This window comes from Bombus bifarius, unplaced genomic scaffold, assembly GCF_011952205.1.
Source record: "Bombus bifarius isolate JDL3187 unplaced genomic scaffold, Bbif_JDL3187 scf7180000010271, whole genome shotgun sequence".
NCBI lineage: Eukaryota > Metazoa > Arthropoda > Insecta > Hymenoptera > Apidae > Bombus > Bombus bifarius.
In genome coordinates, this window is record NW_022885586.1 from 1,518,184 (window position 1) to 1,539,908 (window position 21,725).

At 38.6% G+C, this 21,725-nt stretch overlaps 2 protein-coding genes across 2 annotated transcripts in view; one reads left to right on the forward strand and one right to left on the reverse strand.

Annotated features, from left to right (window-relative positions):
• Window positions 1-21,725, forward strand: part of LOC117216456 (CAD protein) — a 22,967-nt gene continuing 1,242 nt past the window's right edge. Inside the window, exons 1-25 of the mRNA XM_033463157.1 lie at window positions 1-121; window positions 792-930; window positions 1,129-1,414; window positions 1,970-2,286; window positions 2,720-3,290; window positions 3,393-3,626; window positions 3,910-4,554; window positions 4,703-5,255; window positions 5,597-5,972; window positions 6,281-6,707; window positions 6,863-7,061; window positions 7,412-7,563; window positions 7,641-7,745; window positions 15,008-15,256; window positions 16,291-16,542; window positions 17,087-17,251; window positions 17,366-17,527; window positions 17,782-17,953; window positions 18,288-18,403; window positions 18,593-19,007; window positions 19,281-19,627; window positions 20,485-20,626; window positions 20,703-20,773; window positions 20,890-21,068; window positions 21,167-21,371. Of these exons, the coding sequence (XP_033319048.1) occupies window positions 1-121; window positions 792-930; window positions 1,129-1,414; window positions 1,970-2,286; window positions 2,720-3,290; window positions 3,393-3,626; window positions 3,910-4,554; window positions 4,703-5,255; window positions 5,597-5,972; window positions 6,281-6,707; window positions 6,863-7,061; window positions 7,412-7,563; window positions 7,641-7,745; window positions 15,008-15,256; window positions 16,291-16,542; window positions 17,087-17,251; window positions 17,366-17,527; window positions 17,782-17,953; window positions 18,288-18,403; window positions 18,593-19,007; window positions 19,281-19,627; window positions 20,485-20,626; window positions 20,703-20,773; window positions 20,890-21,068; window positions 21,167-21,371 (6,600 nt within the window). The remainder of the gene's footprint in view (window positions 122-791; window positions 931-1,128; window positions 1,415-1,969; window positions 2,287-2,719; window positions 3,291-3,392; window positions 3,627-3,909; window positions 4,555-4,702; window positions 5,256-5,596; window positions 5,973-6,280; window positions 6,708-6,862; window positions 7,062-7,411; window positions 7,564-7,640; window positions 7,746-15,007; window positions 15,257-16,290; window positions 16,543-17,086; window positions 17,252-17,365; window positions 17,528-17,781; window positions 17,954-18,287; window positions 18,404-18,592; window positions 19,008-19,280; window positions 19,628-20,484; window positions 20,627-20,702; window positions 20,774-20,889; window positions 21,069-21,166; window positions 21,372-21,725) is intronic.
• Window positions 7,763-13,842, reverse strand: LOC117216458. Its single transcript, XM_033463159.1, has 4 exons — window positions 13,414-13,842; window positions 12,084-12,382; window positions 10,235-12,003; window positions 7,763-9,869 (listed from the first exon to the last, which is right to left on the reverse strand). The coding sequence occupies exons 1-4, from the start codon at window positions 13,635-13,637 to the stop codon at window positions 9,255-9,257; spliced, it is 2,907 nt and encodes a 968-aa protein (XP_033319050.1). The 5' UTR covers window positions 13,638-13,842; the 3' UTR covers window positions 7,763-9,254.

The window sequence follows — 21,725 nt, forward strand, 5'->3', positions numbered from 1 at the left end:
ATGCCTGAGCGTGCGACCGTTTCTAATCCTATATCTAAAACAGTTTATCTTTTACTCGAAGATGGTTCTGTCTTCGCGGGAAGACATTTCGGCGCGGAAAAACCGGTTGATGGTGAAGTAGGTGAGTGTCGGAACACGTGCTCGTCCATTGGGTTGAATATGTAGCACGTGCACGATTCTTGTAACGATCGCTTCGACTGTCGTCGTCTCCCTTTCGTCGTACTTTTCATTTTAATTAAAGCATTATGATCGTCGTTCCTTTTGACTACCATATGATTATGTTTTCACGCTTCGACGAGAAGAACGATATGCGCCTTGTGAAAATGGATGATTAAAGAGCCACGTGGGACTATTCCATAGCATGTACTAGCTTATCGTTTACTGGAGAAGATTATCTTTGCATGTTCGGTATTAGTTCTGGAAGAATTCATACGGAAAATATGTTTGCGTATAGAATACAAAGATAACGTTGTTTACATTCACTGCGATGTTTATATTCGTACACATTATAAAAATTCAAGTTTCATTCTATTAGAATTTTGTGTGAATTCATTTCGTACAATGTATACTCGGTTCCTTTTCTAAATATATTCGACGATTTAAAATCATAGTCGTGTATGTTTAGATCGGATTTTCGTATTTCAGTGGATCAAATCGAAGATAAAAGCGTTGTCTCTAATTACAAGAGAGTTGGTGTTTGGTGTCTGTATAGTTGGGAAGTTACGGCTAGAGTTTTTGTATGGAACATTGTATACAAACATATACTATCCGCACTGATACATTTTTTACAGTGTTTCAGACTGGTATGGTGGGTTACCCAGAATCACTCACAGATCCTTCTTACCACGCTCAAATTTTAGTGCTGACATATCCGATAATTGGAAATTATGGAGTATTTGACGACGAGGTGGACAACCATAAAATACCATAGTAAGAGGTTTAAAAGTAATAACAGCTACTTAGTAGCTAGAGCAAGAAATTTCGTTGGGAAATCCATTCTTAAAAAATCTTACCTTTCGCGACTACCTTGATTTTTTTTCGATACTCAGTTTGTTGTTGTTACGAATATCTAAAAATAGATAAGTTTCTTAGCATCGATGATCGTAACAAACATGTTTGCCATTACAGTTGGTTCGAATCTCATCGAATTTGGGCGGCTGCTCTGGTGGTCGGTGAGATATGCGAAACACCGAGCCATTGGCGGCAAACCAGGACGCTGTCCAAATGGATGAAGGAACAAAATATACCAGGCATATACGAAATCGATACCAGAGCTCTGACAAAGATTATTCGAGAGAAAGGCACTATATTAGGTAGAATCGTGTTCGATCCACCAGTTTCTAATCCCGTTGCTTCCTTGATTCCTCCGATAGCGGACCCGAACAGCAGACATCTCGTCGCGGAAGTGGTCCAGGTACGCAACAACAGGATTTGTCCCCTCGAATTCGACGCTTTATTTCACTTCGCCGTTTTTTATTTTAACGTACAAACCTTTTTTCTATTTTTAATTTAAACTTAAATTATTTAAATTTAATTTAAATTTAAATTTAATTTAATTTTTAAATTTTAAATTTTAAATTTAAATTAAATTCAAATTTAAATTAAATTTAAGTTAAATTTAAATTTGAATTTAATTTAATTTAAATTTAAATTTAATTTAATTTAAATTTGAATTTAATTTAATTTAAATTTAAAATTTAAAATATAAAATAATTTAAATTATTCTAGTTTAGAACTTTTTAAAAATTGAAAATCGATATTACGTCAGTTATATGACACTCGATACTCGATCTCGGTCATTTTTCATGCGTGTGATTTTCAATGTACTTTAAAAAAAATTATGATATCTAATACGAACCATTTGAGATAAGGTATCGAATGCTGTTTAGACAGCAAAGGGGTTGAACTTCAAAGCTACTCCGAGCCTTTGGTCTTCCGTTCAAATTGATTATCGATCATTGAATTTCAGCCTGTACAAAGGACATACAATTCCGCTGGTTATCCTCGCATATGCGTAATAGACTGCGGTCTAAAGTACAATCAATTGAGATGCTTGATTAGTCGAGGTGCTCGCGTAGACGTTGTGCCTTGGAATTACGATTTGAACAATGCCACTTACGACGGCTTGTTCCTTAGCAATGGACCAGGCGATCCGAGCAAGTGCGAAACAACGGTGGAAAGTATTCGATCCATCCTGAAATCCGACATACAAAAACCGATTTTTGGTATTTGCTTGGGTCATCAGTTGCTCTGCATCGCCGCTGGTTGTGTCACATATAAGATGAAGTATGTATTCTTCTGCTTGCCCCTAATTGCATGAGTGTGCGATTAGTATACCGTTTCAATTTTCGTCTGGGTGATCCTATTATTTTCTCAAAAGTAGCTAGCACACGCTAATAGGAAAACGATGTTACGCTGACTTACGAGAGTATTTGAACACTTAGCATGCAAAACTTTTTTACGTATATACATTCATAATACATCCGTACAAGTGTCCGAATACTTTCATGTATTATACTTTCCTATAAAATGAATTATTCTCCTATTTTTATTTACTCGGACTACTATTCGATTCAATAATTAATTTGTTTACAGGTTTAGACATGTTATTTCTTCATTGTATAAATAGCTCTTTTAACAAAACGCAAGCGAATTATATCTACTTAATAGTTCCGTTTTGTGGAAAAATTCTTGTGTTACATACATTTGTTACGTATAGCTACGGCAACCGTGGTCACAATCAACCAGTCACGCATCACGGAACCGGTCGCTGTTACATGACCTCACAGAATCATGGATTTGCTGTCGATGCAAAACAATTACCAGATAATTGGGAACCACTCTTCACCAATACCAACGACAATAGCAACGAAGGTGTCGTACATTCGACGCTTCCTTACTTTTCGGTTCAATTTCATCCGGAACACACTGCCGGTCCTCAAGATCTGGAATGCCTGTTCGATGTATTTTTGGAAGCCGTGATCGACAATGCGAGCAAAAAACAATCAATTTCTATGAAGGAAAGACTTATTAAAAAATTGAGCTACAGTAGCGACAACATGATAGGTTTACCTGTACGACCGAAGAAAGTGTTGATCTTGGGATCGGGTGGTCTCAGTATCGGTCAAGCGGGTGAATTCGATTATTCCGGATCGCAAGCGATCAAGGCGTTACGCGAAGAATGCGTGCAGACGTTACTGATCAATCCAAATATAGCGACCGTGCAAACGTCAAAAGGCATGGCGGATAAGGTTTACTTTCTGCCGATTATACCGGAATACGTGGAACAGGTATATTGGTATATTGATTCTACAAAGCAGTCGCTTTTCTTTTCTGGCAAATTTTGATGTACTCCGAGTGGACGTAGGATTTTATGTCTTTGAATATTTCAGGTAATACAATCGGAGCGGCCCGATGGTGTCCTCTTGACATTTGGCGGACAGACTGCTCTCAATTGTGGCGTTGAACTCGAGAAGAATGGAGTATTTCAGAAATATAATATCAAAATTTTAGGAACGCCTATACAGTCGATCATAGAGACGGAAGATAGAAAGATCTTCGCAGAACGTATCGCGCAGATCAATGAAAACGTGGCGCCAAGTGCGGCGGTCTATTCTATCGAAGAGGTAAGAGAATCGCAAGTCTCGCGATTAATTCGGATGTGATGTGGCGGATCTGAATTGCGAGAGCCCATCTTCGGCGATCTATACTTTCGGAAAATACAGATTCTTACACAGGCTATCGAAAGTACGATCTATTCACTGAGTTTTGAAATTTCACAGTTTATTCATTATCGATATTCAATTGATTATTCACCGAGAGGAGGATATTTATTGATTTTTCTGGAAATTGAAAAGTAATTATAACCATTATTATTTACAATACTATTACTATTATTATTTCAATCAGGCATTAGATGCAGCAGAAAAATTGGGCTACCCAGTAATGGCTAGAGCAGCGTTTTCTCTTGGAGGATTGGGGTCCGGTTTCGCGAACTCCAAGAAAGAACTACGAAACCTCGCTCAACAGGCGTTCGCTCATTCGACTCAATTGATCATCGATAAATCATTGAAAGGCTGGAAAGAGGTGGAATACGAGGTCGTTCGGGATGCGTACGACAATTGTATCACAGTTTGCAACATGGAGAACGTGGATCCTCTTGGCATCCATACCGGGGAATCGATCGTAATCGCTCCAAGTCAAACACTGTCTAATATGGAGTATAATATGCTTCGGACGACCGCTATCAATGTGATTAGACACTTTGGAATTGTCGGCGAATGCAATATTCAATACGCTCTGAATCCAAACACCAAGGAGTATTATATAATCGAAGTAAATGCCAGATTATCCCGTAGCTCGGCATTAGCAAGCAAAGCTACCGGTTATCCGTTGGCTTACGTAGCCGCAAAACTTGCTCTTGGTATTCGTTTGCCGGATATCCATAATTCCGTTACAGGAAAGACTACGGCTTGTTTCGAGCCTAGTCTAGATTATTGCGTGGTTAAAATACCGAGATGGGATCTGAGCAAATTTCAACGAGTCAGTACAAAGGTATACATGTTAGACCAGTACATAAATTTGTACAATTTTCTTCTTTTGTTTTTTTTTTTGATATAATTATTTAATGCAAGATGATGTTCGCAATTGAGCCAAACCATAGCATAAAAATTGAAAAACGACAAACTTAAAATGATTTTAGATTGGTAGCTCTATGAAAAGCGTGGGAGAAGTGATGGCGATTGGTCGCAAATTCGAAGAAGCTTTTCAGAAAGCGTTGAGGATGGTTGACGAGAACATCAATGGTTTCGACCCGTACGTGAAAACTCCCAACGACGAAGAATTGGAAAAGCCAACTGATAAAAGAATGTTCGTCCTTGCAGCGTCCATAAAGGCTGGATATACGATCGATCGATTGTACGAACTCACAAAAATAGACAGGTGGTTTTTGCACAAGATGAAAAATATTATCGATTATTATTTAGTATTGGAGAGTACAGATCATACAAAGTTATCGCACGAGGTTTTACTACGAGCGAAGCAAATTGGATTTTCCGATAAACAGATAGCAGCTGCGGTTAAGAGTTCGGAATTAGCAGTTAGAATACAAAGACAGGAGAGTAATATACGACCAATGGTCAAACAGATAGACACTGTTGCTGCGGAGTGGCCAGCGACGACGAATTATCTTTATTTGACATATAATGGCACTACGCACGATGTAGAATTTCCTGGCGGATACACCATGGTTATAGGCAAGTAATGAAGAAACTTAACCAAAAAATGGACATGCAAAAAGACAAACTAAAATTCCTTTTCATGACCATAACGAAATATTGCGTTAACGTAAGATTGGTTCTTATTGAATTACTGATATAATACTAATTTCTTACAAATGGATAGAGAGAACATAACAAACTTTTAATACTATTAAATTATTTAGAATTATTTTTTAGTTGATTTTTCCTTGTTTTATCAAAAATGACTTTTTTGGGGGAAGTAGAATTTATCTATTGACAAAGCAGTTCGAGTGTCAAAAACAATTGGCGAATTGGGTATGTTTTTAATGAATAATCGCGAATAACATTTTCCTTAGGATCTGGAGTTTACAGAATTGGCAGTTCTGTAGAGTTCGACTGGTGTGCCGTTAGTTGTTTGCGCGAATTACGAAACTTGGGAAGAAAGACGATCATGGTGAACTACAATCCGGAAACAGTTAGTACCGACTACGACATGAGCGATCGATTGTACTTCGAAGAAATATCGTTCGAAGTCGTGATGGATATTTATGATCACGAATGTCCGGAAGGAATAATTTTATCGATGGGCGGCCAATTGCCGAACAATATCGCTATGGATCTTCACAGACAACAAGCTAGAATTCTTGGCACTTCACCGGAATCTGTCGACGGAGCTGAAAATCGTTTCAAATTTTCTCGTATGTTGGATGGCATTGGAATTTCGCAACCCAGGTAAATCATTATTAATGCAACTTATGACGAATTATTTTTTTTTTTTTTTTTTTACGAAAATTATACAAAAATACACAGAATGCGTATAATTTAGAAATATGCATAAAGTAAACAAAGCATGTTATAATATTTAATGAATAAACCAAATCTCTATTTTAGGTCCTACATTTTTAGCCATGTTCTTGAAAATATAATTATCTGCGTAAAAGTCCGCGGTCTAGTTATCGCATTTCTAGTATTACTCGCACGTAGTCGTATGAACTAAACAATCAAAGTATTAATCTAATGTAAATATAATGATCGCTCAGGTGGAAGGAGTTGACCAACTTGAAGTCCGCGATCGAATTTTGCGAAGAAGTCGGCTATCCGTGTTTAGTGCGTCCTTCTTACGTATTGAGTGGTGCTGCCATGAACGTGGCCCATTCGCATAACGACCTCGAGTCGTATTTGAAAAGTGCCAGCGAAGTGAACAAGGAGCATCCAGTGGTTATATCAAAGTTTATTCTCGAAGCGAAGGAGATAGACGTCGATGCTGTTGCGTATGATGGAATTATTCTTTGCATGGCGGTATCAGAACACGTGGAGAACGCTGGCGTTCATTCGGGTGACGCTACACTGGTCACACCACCTCAGGATATCAACGCAGAGACCTTAACGAAGATTAAAATGATGTCCAAGGCCATTGCCGCGTCTCTTGGCGTCACTGGTCCCTTTAACATGCAACTGATCGCAAAGGTAACATTTTTGGAAAGAAGTTTCCAAATCAGCATGAAATATTCGCGGCGATAGGCTCGACGATATTCATTCGGTGGTATTTATGGTCGATTCCTCAAGATAATATGGAAATGTCGAGGAAAACAAATAAATGGTGACATATCTTTTGCCGACAGGACAACGAGCTGAAGGTCATCGAGTGCAACGTTAGAGTATCAAGATCTTTCCCGTTCGTGTCGAAAACTCTGGATCATAATTTCGTAGCTATGGCTACGCGACTGATCGTCGGCGAGCCTGTAGATCCAGTGGACGTACTTGCTGGATGTGGCAAAGTCGGTGTTAAAGTGCCACAATTCTCTTTCTCGCGTCTTGCTGGTAAGCGCATATCTTGCGACACGTTGTCGTTCGTGCCACGCTACGAACAAAGTATCTTGCCACGGTATATTGTTTCTGCAAGACTATGCACGGAATATTTTGCGTTTATTCTTCACTGTTTCCAATTGAATATCGCTTGCTAGCTTTTGCCTAGATATTCTGCGTCTATATCGATTTATAGTCATCTTTTACTTTCCGAAATCCTTTTTTAAAAAATTATTTTTTCAATAAATGGTTTGTATGTTCTACGTGCAACAAACCAAGTGAAAATACCTCGTGGACCCTGTGGGACGTTGAAATATTCTTTCTTAAAATATGAACCTGAAGAATAACGCTTTACGATTGTATAGGTGCCGACGTAATGTTAGGAGTTGAGATGGTATCCACAGGGGAAGTCGCCTGTTTCGGAGACAATCGGTACGAGGCTTACTTGAAGGGAATGATGAGTACCGGTTTTCATATACCACAGAAAGGCATCTTGCTCTCGATTGGAAGTTTCAAGGTATTTCATTCTGCCACGTAGACATTTGATGATTATCAACGATTGGTGCAATGTCCCAGCGTGGTTCTTGATTACAGCACAAAATGGAACTGTTACCCTCGGTTCGTAGTCTTCACAAGATGGGTTATAAATTATACGCCAGCATGGGGACCGCAGATTTCTACACAGAGCACGGAGTAGAGGTAATGAGTATTCTCTATTAGAAACTTAAAATATATATTTAAATATTTACAGTTACAATTCATACGAACGTGTGTTATGGTTGACTTAAAAGAATTTCCTAAAACTTAATTTAATACTAAGCGCTAATAGTTCGATACTTTCGTTAGAATTAATGCATACGTTGCGTCGCTTTAATCGTTTAATTCTAATGCCTTTAACGCAACTGTCGCGCGTTGACGAGATAACTGAGAAATATACAAAAAGAAGCGATAGATATGATCTACGTCATTCCACATTGATCTACATTATTAATTATCTCTTATCTGATATCGTTAAACCGCTGAGAACTGTAAGAATTCAAAGAGTTAGATTACTTAACTTAGAAATGTTTAACTTCATTTAAATATGCTACTAATCTGATACAAAACGTTATAATAATCTATAATCAAACGATACTATTTGAAGGTTAAAAGACAGTCGTTCCTAATGACAAAAAAACTGTAATTCCAAAAGTGGAACAGCTATATTTTAGCATCAGCGAATACATTAAATGTCATTTTATCACGTTTGTCCTGCTATAATAGATATCTCTTTATTAGAAAGGAATTTTAGTTAATATTTGATTAACACTTTCGCTGTTACTAAAATTGAATTTCTCTTCTGCAAATATGAAAATTCTATTGGATGTAACTTCTAGATTATTTGAATGAATCACGGTCAGAAATATATGTATAAATGACTACGTAGTATCATTGCACGATATTACAATATCTAATGAAGGCTAAAACTGCATAATTCCGTTAGTAATATTACCGAGACGATTGATGGACGCAACATATGCATAAAGGATAGCAGCGTAAGTGTTAAACAAGTCGCCGATTGAATCCATTAATCTGGACGTAATCAATCATAATGTAACAAATAAGACGAATAGGCAGTGGGGAAAATTGGTGAACTCTAATTACAAAGTGTGTCCCAGGTTCTTTATCACAAAACGTAGCTACCTTACTCTGTGGATAGAAATAAAAATACATCGTATAAAATCATAAGCGATGATATTGCAAATCCCAATTATAATATTCACTTTGGAATTTACTATTGTTTGCGCAATTATGTTGCTACGAATGAACTTATGAAAATAAGTGAACTGCTTTTTGAGAATTGAACACGTTAATCGCGTGTACTTATGTAACGAAATTGAGAAATTGAGAAAAAGTGTAGCTGATCAGTTTAACAACCGAGAGGTTCGTTTATTTGTTATAGTCGTACTTATAGTTATAGTTATACAATACACTAACACCATTTGGTTCAAAGAAACCTGGGATACCCTAAGTAAACTTTCCGTCCTCCAATTAGTCCAGATAAATGGACTTCTACTTATGCGATTAATTTTTCTAGATAAGCAATTAAGTATCGCGTTCAATCATCTGTAAGTATAAATAACATTAAATAACAATAAATTACAGATTACTTGCAAAAGGTTGAGAAATTTATTAGGTAACGAAGGAATTAGTTGTGCATGTTAGCTTCTAAATGTACGTGGATTCACTTCCTGAAAGTTTTTGAAGACGAAGTATCGGTTTGTTTGGCTGACGTTCATCGGTTTTCAATTTTGACACATGATTTTCGCTTATTGAACTTTGAGCGGCCACCTTATCATTCGTAACTTCTAAATTTAATTCGTTCGGTTCTTCGTAATGCCTTTCATGAACGATTACTTTAACGTCTTGAACATTAACTTGTTTTTGTGGCAATTTCACGCTCGGCCTAGGAATTGGCTCAGTGATTTTCTGGCGAACTTGATTCGACGAATTTGATTCTTGCGTGAAACGATTGTTCAACGATCCAACGTATATGGGTTTCTTTTGATTTCTCTCCGGAGTATCTGGCGGTTGATTTCCTGGTTCGGAAACAGCTACTTTCTTCCTGACAACTTTGATCTTGTCGCGATAAGCTAGCGCGTCTTCCGTATATCTTTGACGCTCGAAAAGTAATATGGATAGCCTGTCCGCGTGATCAAGGTACATCTTTTTCTGTCGATGTGCTTGGTACTGATGGCATCGTTCGGCAATTTGAATGAAATGCCGTATGAAGAAGCCTAAAAGAATGCACAACCTCGGTCCCTCTAAGTCAGCGCAACGTGTCTGTAAAAAAATAGAGACAAATAGAGTAATAGTTTCTCTATAATCCAGAGATCATCCTATATCATTGGCAGATAAGATTAAGTATTGCAGAGCACAAATAACTGAATAGTATTGTTCCTTATCGAATATACAGCGAAAAATATTAATTACGTTGTTAGTCAAATATTTTTCAGAATAGAGTCCTTGCGGCGAAGGTTCGATCGATAACAATTTAGAGGAAAAAGGTATTTCGTGATATACGTATGTATGACTGTCGAAAACGGTACAACGGGAACGTACGTCCTCGAAATAAAATATGTCATTGAGTGGCGAGTGTTTTAGATAAAAGCGTCGATAGAAACAGCTTATCAGAAAATAGATCTTACAGCGATTTCGATGATAGAGTCGGTGGCCTTGCGAGGGACGATTAACGACTTATTGGTGATCAACTTGACGGATGGTTTGTGTCCTTGTTTCTTCGCCGTCTCCCAAAAGCCCTTCATATCGTATCTTTCGTTTTGCTCGGTAGGATCCTCGTACGTTTGATACATCAAAGTCGGAACGTGTTGAGTCAGTTTCGGATTAACCAACGTCAACGTGTCAGCCGTCAATATCTTCAGTAACATCTCGTAGTCCAACCTCGGGAAGAAATCGTTACTGTACCGAATGTTTTCCATCGCATGAAAAACGTACATTACCGGATTCTCTGTGATGCGTTTCAATTGCTTCTGCGTGTGCAGCAAATGATCACAGGGTACCCTCTGAAAGAGATTCCTACTTTTGATGAAGTAATCGTTAAGCTTAGGTTCGTTTTGACTAATGTTGTAATACAAAGAATTCAGAAGCACCAACAAACACTCTCCCAATCTACTATCTGGCCATTTCGATGGGTTCGCGTTCTCTTCGATCATCCAAAATAATTTGTGCCTGATATGAGCAGTGGTTAGACCGAACATAGTATCAAAAATAGGTCTGAGGAAAGTCTTGTGAAGCATCAGAGCGATCAAATACACTTGTATTTGGGCCTGTGTCATGCAGGTTTCGAGGTATCTTTCGGCTGCCGGGAACGTCAGCTGCCATTGCAGATCCTCGATGAGATTGATATTTCCATTCCTCGGCACGAAGCCTTCCGGAACGACGTAGCATCCAAAGTCTTTAACCTTCTCCACGTCGCTGTTATTTGGCCAGGTATGTCGTGTCCTGACCAGCCATTCTTGAGCGCAGATAGGCCACTCCAACCAAATTGCAGGGATGATCTCGTATTGTTCCACTTTACTGTGCTTCAACGTTTTCGCGATCATGATTTTGTCACAATAGAGCACGCACCCTTCTCGTTTGGTATTGTTCACGGATTCCTGATCAAAATTCAACAACTCCCCCAACCCACGCATAAACACTTTCATAAAGTGTTCCATAAACTCAGTGCTGCTTATATAAAACAAATTATAGTTGTACCGGTTCAAGGCCATTTTAATTCTTCGTTGCTGATGATCCAGCTTTTGCAACTTCTCTGTTTTCGGATCGTAGAGATTCCCATCGGCCGTATACGTGACTTTCTTGAAACAACGACGCGGAAACTCTCCGTTCGTTATCCAACATTCGTCCAGCTCGTCGTAGCTAGAGCTCTGAGAGAATTTGAAGTTCCGACTCGGATTGCAACTGCTATCGCTGCTATATGCGTAATTGTCGGATCGATATCCGGAACTGTTGCTGCTCGTGGGATCTTGATTGTTCGGTCCTTGGATCTTTTGTCGCGGCACTTGTTTCTCCCATCGACGACTCTCTCGGTTCAGTAATTCCTCCTTCGTCTGTGGTCTTTTGTTCGAACGTTTTCTTTCTTCCGCATCGGAGGACCCATTATCGTAAACAGGCTCCTCTGCAATTTTCCTACTACGATTGGAATGTAAAAAGCTACCATTCCCGACTTCCTCGTCACACAGATTAGGCAAAGATCTCGTATGCTTGAAGCTTTTAACCATGTCTGGTTTAGATTTGCTAGAACTGACTGAGTGGACAGATAAATTCGATCGAGATTTTGGACTGTAAATGCTACCATCGCTGTATAGTTCGTCGTCGTCCTCTGCTATCGATGTTAGGTCCACGTCGTCTTTCCTCGACGCTATAAAGTTGTCAAGAACCTGCAGTTGCACAGAACCTGCGACAATGTAAACGCAATTTGCTTACCCCTCGAGTATTTTACTTTATAACCAGACTACGCCACGTGTCGTCACCTACCTTGTTGTTTCGTTGGTTTCAACAATATGTTATATACAGTTGTATCGTTCACATGACTATAGTGTGACGGATAACCTTCCTCCGTGATGTCAATGTTATCGTGAACCATGAAAATTCGAACCGGCTGCAAAGGTTCGATGGTTGGCCTAAAGGATTGTCGCATGGAAGTGAAACCGAGGTGACGAGCGATGTGCTCCTGAAGAATGTCTGGAAGCAGCACGTGCTTTTGACGAGGCAAACGTTCGTTCATTTGCATCTCGCGCGACGATGCCATAATTTCCTTCACCTGCTTGATTTCTCTGAAAAACGTCACTATGTATAAGATTTTATTTTCTGTTCAACCACTGATAAAATCGTATTATCACCGGTTAAAGTTATCGAGTTTGTCGTAATCGTGGCACCGATCGAGGACTAAAGACTCGCTTATTTGTTCGATTATTCGGAAGAATATTTTTCCAACGTATGCGCTACTGTTCACGAGTATCTGTACACTTTCTGCATTGCTGCGAATATGTAAAATATATCTTTCACGTATCTTTATTTGCTCTTGCCTTCCGGCTTTGCGATTCACGTTGTGCAAAACGTACATATAAACGATAATGGATAATAATAATAATAATAATAATATAATGCTTTCTCTTGAATAGAATCCTTTAGTGTAATTGTAAGGGTCGTAACAAGAACACTTCTCCAGGTGTGCGAAAGTTTCCATTTTTTTTTTTTTTTTTTAATAGAATATTCTCTGTGTTATGTAATTCTTATAAAAATAACTTCGATTAAATCACAGAAGAATTATATTTAATTGTATCAGCGAGTTATTTAATCGGTTGTTTAACCAACCGATCAATTTTCATTCGGTAATAAGTGAGAAGATAGGACACTTCTTAAAATATTACTTCTATCGTGCTGTGAATCTAAAGCTTCCTGTTTGCGATGTGTCGCGCGAGACACGCGCACGCGAAGAAATATCGCTTGCTGTACGCTTCAATGCGGCGACCAGTGTAAAGCCATTTCTGCTAAATTCTGCTACGATTCATAAAATAGGAAAAATATGTGAAACAACACACATCCACGTTTCATACACTGCACGCACGCGTCTCGACTGAGCTTAACTTCCGCTTCCGTAACGAGCTGCTTCGTTTCCACTTGTGATTTTGTCCCAAGTCAATCGTATACAGGTAGCGGACATCGATTGAAACGATAATTAACGTCGATTAGTATAAATAAGAGAGCAACAGCTGGATAAAGTTGGGAATTGCAGCCAATGTCCAGATACTTGAGAACGCTAGCGTAACACAATTGGTACGCGAACCTTAAAATGATATCTTACTCTTCGTAATTTCCAAAGAATTGGACGCACATCATGAGATTGTTCAATACGAACATCTCGGGATTCCGTTCGATAGATCTCCTCAAGATGATCAATTCCGGATCGTTGTATTCCTCGCTTTTCGTAGTCGAGTTCTCGCTACTTTGAACGTTGTCGTTGCTGCCACGCTTCCTGTTTCCTTTCCCCCGTAACTTCCGTTTCATCTTCTGATTAGAATTCCCCATTTTTAATTCTCACGGAAATTACTCTCTAAAACGATCGTTTGCTGTAACTAGAAACTTCCTTCCGTCACCTTGCCCGACGACAAAACGTTATTCGTTGATTCTGACACTTTAACGGAGAATCAACGTCCGCGATCATGACGCATATAAACTCGCAAAGAACACGTATTCACTCGTCGATGAGACAATAATCCAATCGTGGGGTGCCACTGCCGATAAATACTTAGCTATCGTTATCAACAGACAACAGAATAGGTTTAATCGCTCGCTATCGGCTATCGACAAGTAAGCTGAGCGCGAACGGGTTTTCTACCAACAATGTCACGACTTTCTTATATCATACGCGTGCTATGATTGGAGAATGATTTTTCAACATTTCAAAGACCAAGGGTGTTAACAAGTCGAAACAAACATATCGTGATTTTAGATCGTTTAGAGCGTTTTCTCGCAATTTCCAAACGATCATCGTCTTCGAAACCGAAGAAAAACGAACCTTTACAGGTCTTCTCTTCTAATCGTTGTTCTTTTTTTTGCACTAAATTTCAAACATTTACCCATCGTCTCGTAACGACCTGTAAAAGATATGGGGAATTTTGAAACACTTCGATATCCATATCGAGAAAAATGCTAAGATAGAACGGTTTAACCGAGCGACACGTTAGTCGATATTTTTCGCTACGTTTATTTTCCAATTACTTGGAATAACCGAAATTAAGCAAAGTTTCTCCTGTGTCTATATATATTTGTTACGACATGTGTAACATACGTATGCATAAAAACAGGATAAATTTATATCACAATAAAATACGGCAAAAATTTCCTAGAGTTTTTCAGTGAACGTAACTTACACATGTCCTAATTAGCTATGACGGGTAGTTGTATATGAAAAATCAGTCGAATGACTCGTATTATTCCAAAATACAAGATATTTTAATAAAATCGTTTTATTATATATAATCCGACGAGTGTCATAGATAAAGATATACTAAGAGGAAGATTGATATATCTAATCTTAATGCAGGATAAAGTGCCAGTCGGAATAATTGCGAATGAATTCTCATATATCGTATTGAACGTGTTCGTCAATTTTAAACAGTAGATACCATGTATTTTTCAGATTGGTATATGTGCTTAAATTCTCGCTGATGTATCTACATTTCTCAACTCTGATATAATATTCGTTTATCGCGATTCGATATCGTTTCAGAAATTCGATGTAGCCCGTGGTATGTATTTTAAGTTTATCGTCGCATAGATACGTTAAAGTATCTATCTGAAGAATGCGATAAGAAGAATTTATTGGGGGGGAAAAAAGTTTGCAAGAAAACATTGTCCGGCTGAATAAAGGAACCAATAAATGTTTTAAAAAATAGGTGGAACCTGTTCAATGGACTTTCGAGAATATCACTGTCGATGAAGATTCCAGCCCCAGTGAACTTCGACACTTGGCTGATTTCCTCTCGAAGAAACAATTCGATCTCGTCATTAATTTACCGATGAGAAACGGCGGAGTGCGTCGTGTTTCCAATTTCATGACGCATGGTTACAGAACCAGAAGACTCGCTGTCGACTATTCCGTTCCTTTAATTACAGATGTTAAATGCGCGAAATTACTCGTCGAGGTAAGTAGAAATTTTCGATATTCTTCCCTTGGAACTGGATTTGATACATAGATTGAAATTGTTTAATAAAAGGGCAAACACTTTCAGGCGATAACGTGAGAAATTATTTAATTCGTTTGCAGAGAATCGCAAGACGAAATAACGAATATATCGCTGACTGAATAAGCTTCTTTGTATAAAAACGACGACCTTCGATTCTATTTTAAACAACGAATTTACAATATATTTATGCAAATATATTTTTATAAATATCTACAAACGTGGGAATAGAATTTAAGGAGATTTGTTCCAGTTACGGATGTATTTATAACGGTATAAAAAAGAAATTGAAATATAAAAATTCGAATATCGTGATCGTATCAAATGCTCGTAAATAATAAAAGTTGATTGTAAAAACAACATTGGTTTTAGGCCCTCTGTGTTAGCTTCACTCCGTTCGTTCAGTGTCATCAGTTCTTAAATCTCTTAGATCTCATTTTCAACATACCCTGTGTCTTATCGCCAAATAGCCATAGTCATGATATCAAGTAAATCCCATGGATTAATGAAACTTGAAAAATATCCTTGATGTTATATTCAAACAGATACGTACACGTTTGTGTATCGTATATCTGTAATAATATTTCTGTCACGGTGCTAGTGTACATGAATCAAACAATAGAAATCGAAATACGCGTGACTCGAAAAACTATTTAAATAACAATTATCGATAATTTCTACGAATATCTTTTCATTATTGTTTATCTAAATCTCATAATCTTATGAAGTTTTACTTAAAACAGCTATTCATTGCACTATGATAGTCTGTGTTTCTCTGGAATCACGAAAAACGATAAACGAAAATAAAAAATTTTTTCCAGCCATTTTAGAGTTAATTATATTCATAAAAATATGAATTTGCATAAATATCCGTAGTCAGATTATTAGAAATTCACGATTATTTCAGAATATTTATGAATGTTTGTACAACGATATAATTGACACAGTCATCGACAACTGACGTAACAATGAACGTTGCTTCTTCTATTGCGTAGGCTATGAGAATGCTCGGTGGACGTGCGCCTCGTATGAAGACTCATACAGATTGCATGTCATCGCGCACGATGATTAAACTTCCTGGTTTAATCGACATTCACGTACACACACGCGATCCCGGCGCTGTTTACAAAGAAGATTTCGCTTCTTGTACCGCCGCTGCTCTTGCTGGTGGTATCACGATGATCTTGGCGATGCCTAACACAAATCCTGCTGTGATCGATCATCAATCCTTTGCCCTGGCCAAAGAAGTATGAAAATAATATCGGCTTCCTTTCCGTGCCAAGGGAATACACCACTCTGACGATTTAAAAAAAAAAAAAAAATCCAAATCCTTGTTCTTTCTTTCTTTCAGTCTCCTGGAAATTTTATATATATATATGCAATATTATGTCAAAAGTCGATTTATCAGATATCAAAGCACTGACGAGGTTGTAAGAATAAATATGCTATAAGGAAACAGATTAGAGGAGAATGTTATCGCAAAACTTATCTTATATTTTTATTGAAATTCTGTTCTTTGACCTAGCTACAGCCAAGTACTCGGACGTACGTGTTCGATTTTTCTCAAATCTTGAAGGAATATTTTGCACTGCGTATTCCACGAATTTTACCAATTTTACAATATTTCGTTAATTTCCTATCGATAGAAAGAAACGGAAAAGTAGGAATTTCTGCAAAACGTGCCCCATAGTTGCAGATATTATATTGTTTTAGATATCAATCAGAGTGATGTACTTCCTCTAGAAATCTCATAAATTTAATACGAATGGAACGCGTGTATTCTTTTTGCAGCATGCAGTTTTGAACGCGAGATGCGACTACGCGATTTACGTTGGTGCCTCGTCCGATAATCACGACATAACAGGCGAATTAGCTCCGTTAGCAGCTGGTCTTAAAATGTATCTTAATGAGACGTTCACGACTCTTCGATTGACCGATCTCACGGTGTGGGTCAAGGTGAGTCTCGTGGATCGGATTCGCATGAAAAATTATACGCGCACAGATTTTGTACTTTCCGCGTACGATTCGTAGATACGAGTCTTTGGTTATCCATAGTTTCGTTGATTTCAGCATTTCCAAAATTGGGCAAAGAAATATCCTCTTTGCGTTCATGCCGAGGGCCAAACGACAGCTGCGGTCCTTTTATTGGCTGGTTTGCATAACAGGCCGATTCACGTGTGCCATGTAGCTCGGAAGGAAGAGATTCAAATAATACGCGCAGCTAAGGAAAAAGTAGGCTATTTTTACGAACTTGTTCATTATCTCCACATATCAAACATAATATGTCACGATTGCTATTATCATTATCGAGATCTGTCAAAAAGAGATAGAAATCAGTAAAAAATATGTGAATTTCAAGATAGAGGATAATTTTGTAACTATACGAACATCAAACGATCCGAGGGTGTAAGATATTACTGTGACGATTATCGAGACAATTTTTATACATTTCTTAATTTCATTTTCCATATACATATTTTTATCAGGGAATGGCTGTCACTTGCGAGGTGTGCCCTCATCACTTATTCCTATGCGAAGAAGATCTTGGGCGCATAGGAGCTGGTCGAGGTCAGGTGAGGCCGTTGTTGGGGACCAAAGAAGATCAACAAGCTCTTTGGGATAATTTGGATATAATCGATTGTTTCGCGACAGATCATGGTTCGTTTTATTTTATTGGCGTCTTCTCTGATATTATTATACTATTCTATTTAAAAAAAATGAAATTTCTAATCCGTTTCACCGAGAGAATTTCTTAACGCGTAAATGCCTTTCAATGAATCTGTAAACGAAAAGAATGTAACAGCTTCGTTCTAAAGATCTTTTGATCTAAGGACTGATAATTCTTACAAGTCGGATTACAAAGTCGATTAGTCATTAGAAAAATGCGTTAAATTACGTGGAGATTACACTTGTATATGTTAGATGTGCGATATTTTGAAGAGGTTCTATTCGAAGAAACAGTTTTGTTAAACGCGCGTTTTCGATATTCAAGCGCCGCATACCGTGCAAGAGAAATCGGGTGAGAAACCGCCACCCGGCTTTCCTGGACTCGAGACGATGCTTCCGCTTTTGCTGACTGCAGTTCACGAAGGAAAATTAACAATAGAGGTAATCGAAATCCATCTTAAAAGCTTTACGATAATAACTCGAGATCTCTATCGAGGTACGCAATATCGTATAAACACATTCTTTTTTAACGTTCCATTATTACGACATAAAAGGTATTCGTATCTTGTTGGAGCAAATTCGTTACAATCTTTATCAATCGATACCGAGCGTAAGAAAAAATCTTTTCAGGATATGGTAGACAAACTGTATAAAAATCCAAAGAGGATCTTCAATCTGCCGGATCAGCCGAATACCTACATCGAAGTCGACCTTGACGATGAATGGGTGATACCGGAAGCGATGCCTTTCAGCAAGTCAAAATGGACACCTTTCGCAGGGATGAAAGTTCGTGGATCGGTTCATCGCGTAGTGCTTCGTGGAGAAGTTGCCTACGTCGAAGGCCAAGTTCTGGTGAATCCTGGTTTTGGCCAAGATATCAGAGAGATGCAAACGAAGATGAAAGCGCAAACGGTTGTAAATGCTCCGGTCATCGATGTAATATCTCACAGTCGACCTAATTCGGCGTTGGACGGTCTCCTGTCGCCGAATTACGAAAAGTACAACGAACGGATGATAACGGACATGTCGGAAGAGGAACAACATGGTATGGAAATCTGTTTCGATGGAAGCATCATGCGTCGCCTGGAAAAACGCTTTTGGAAAAAATGCTCTACTCCGCTTAGTTAAAATGTCCTATGTAGACTTGTTTTCTTTTTCTAAGATACGTTGAAGCGAGCGAAGAATTATTCTTTGCTTTAATGGCTAAGAATAGGCACATTATTATAAATGCTATCTTCCGAGCGACGAAGGGTACAGATTGCTTTGTTCCGTAGCAAAGTTTCAAACGATTTATTCATTTTTCGTTTATTCGTTTCAGAATCATACGGGCATCTGTTGCAACCGATGTCGCACAAGGTGTCGAACGTTCACTTTGCCCTGGACGTAGATTCCCGCGAGCACACGAAGCTTCAAACGATTCAACAACGCACCATCTCGCCCATTCCTATTGGCAACGCGACGAAATACAAGAGCGACAGTAATCCGAATCTTTTAATAACTTCTATGTCAACGGTTTTCTCGACTCACACTAGCCACAATATAATTGGACATAATATCTTGACCGTGGACATCTTCAACAAAGAATTGCTGAAAGACATTTTCAATTACGCGGAAATTCTTCGCGGCGCTGTTAGAAAAGAACGACATTTGGATCATATTCTACGGGTAAGAGCACACGCGTGATTTCGAAACTAAGATCCTATGCAGACGAATGATTTTTTAAATAATATCTTCTTAAATGCGATACGCAAGCGAACGAGGTCGAAGCTTTATCTCTTTGGTTTCTAGATAAAAGAGTTGCTATATAGAAAAAGGAGAGCAGGAAAATCAATAATATAAGAGAAGAAAAGAGATATTTTCATACGCTATCTGAGCAACTTCTTAGCAATCCTAATAGATCTTATCGAATCGTACGTAACATTCTCAATGCTGAATGGTTCCGCGCGATACCGTGATGCGGATGTTTACGCCACTTCATATTTTTTATCCGATAATTAAAGAAATAGAATTTAAACAAAAATTTATTTCAGTCGCTAAATGTTCTTCGTATACTATACTTTCGGTGTCTTGTATATTTTTACATATCATATGCATTCTGTTCGTGTTTACGCTTTCCAATCTCGCATAAGTGCATAAAAATTCGCAGTCTAGTGATGTGCGAACCTCGAATGGATACTAACACTCTAATAGACGATAATGAGCATTCGGTATTCATTCTATGCGTATCGCGATACGCGTGACAGAACTCTTATTGTACAGGGAGCAATGTTCATACAGCGACAAAACAACGTTCTTGGCCAGATGTATCAATCATGTATACGAATAGATATCAATTCTCCCACATGTAATTCAACGAATGATAAAGTATCTCCCTGCATAATACGATGGATTGCTGAAACGTGTATGGAACGGACGTGCAATAAAACACGCTCGTCTGCATCAAGCATCTTGCACGTTGCATCGAGCCTAATTCATCCCATCGCTTCGACGATAACTTTATGCTGATTATCGGTTCTGCACAGGGAAAGGTGATGGCGTCCATCTTCTACGAAGTCAGTACGAGAACATCTTGCAGCTTCGCGTCTGCGATGGAACGACTCGGAGGTCGAGTGATTTACATGGATGGTTCGACGTCGTCGGTAAAGAAAGGAGAAAGTTTGGAAGGTTTGCGATCACGTGTGATAGAGAGCGAAGGTTGCAGCTCGTTGTACGATGAGTTTGACACGATGATTTGTTACAGATTCGGTAGCGGTGATGGCAGGCTATGCGGATGTAGTGGTTCTTCGACATCCTGAACCTGGCGCCGTTTCAGTAAGTTATTCCTCTACTTTCCACGTATTCTCTTCGAACTTCGATTATTTCAGTCTCGTACAGTTTAAGTTATTTGGAAGTAAGTGCGCTTATTATTACAAATGCTTCGTATTCAGAGAGCTGCACAACACTGCAGAAAACCTTTATTGAACGCCGGCGACGGAGTTGGGGAGCACCCAACTCAAGCGTTACTCGATATTTTTACGATAAGAGACGAGATCGGTACGGTGAATGGCTTAACGATCACTATGGTGGGCGACTTGAAACATGGTAGAACAGTCCATTCACTATCAAGGTGAGACATCGCGTGTAAATTTTACGAATCTATTATTTAATCCATTCGATTTACGTTGCAAGCAGCGATAACCTTCGAACACCCGCTTCGTGTTACAGATTGTTGACTTTGTACAATGTTGAACTTCGTTACGTGTGCCCACCTGGCCTTGGTATGCCTGACCACGTGGTGAAGTACGTGTACGAACGTGGAATAACGCAGGAACAATTCAGCACCCTCGAGGATGCTCTTCCCGACACGGATGTCCTTTACATGACACGCATTCAGAGAGAACGTTTCGCCACACAAGAAGAGTATAATAAAGTACGTAATCACGTAATGGAAGTTTTAACTAAAAAGGTTGTTAGATGAAGTTTTATTCACCTTGAAAATTCCAACATGCGAAATCTGCGTAGGATTCGGTATTGAAAGGTTGGATTCGGGTGTCCTACATTCGCACCTGTTGCCTTGTTTCCGCGAAAGCTTAGTTTCTCCACATATCCTCTACTACTCGAAAGGACCTTTACGGAATATGCGAGTTGCCGAGGAAAAATTGTTAATCCTGACACTAACTGTCTTTTACATGGTTTGGTTAGATACGATAAATTAGAGACGCTCGCACTAACTCGAAACCGAGTGCTACTTAGCTTAGACTAGTTTCTGTGTAGGAATTATATA

Coding starts and splice junctions, on each gene's coding strand:
- LOC117216458 (XM_033463159.1), bottom strand. CDS start 13,637: ATGGGGAATTCTAATCAGAAGATGAAACGGAAGTTACGGGGGAAAGGA. Junction 12,004..12,083: donor GAAACCAACGAAACAACAAG/GTAGGTGACGAC, acceptor ACATTGTCGCAG/GTTCTGTGCAACTGCAGGTT. Junction 9,870..10,234: donor ACTCTATCATCGAAATCGCT/GTAAGATCTATT, acceptor ATTTTTTTACAG/ACACGTTGCGCTGACTTAGA.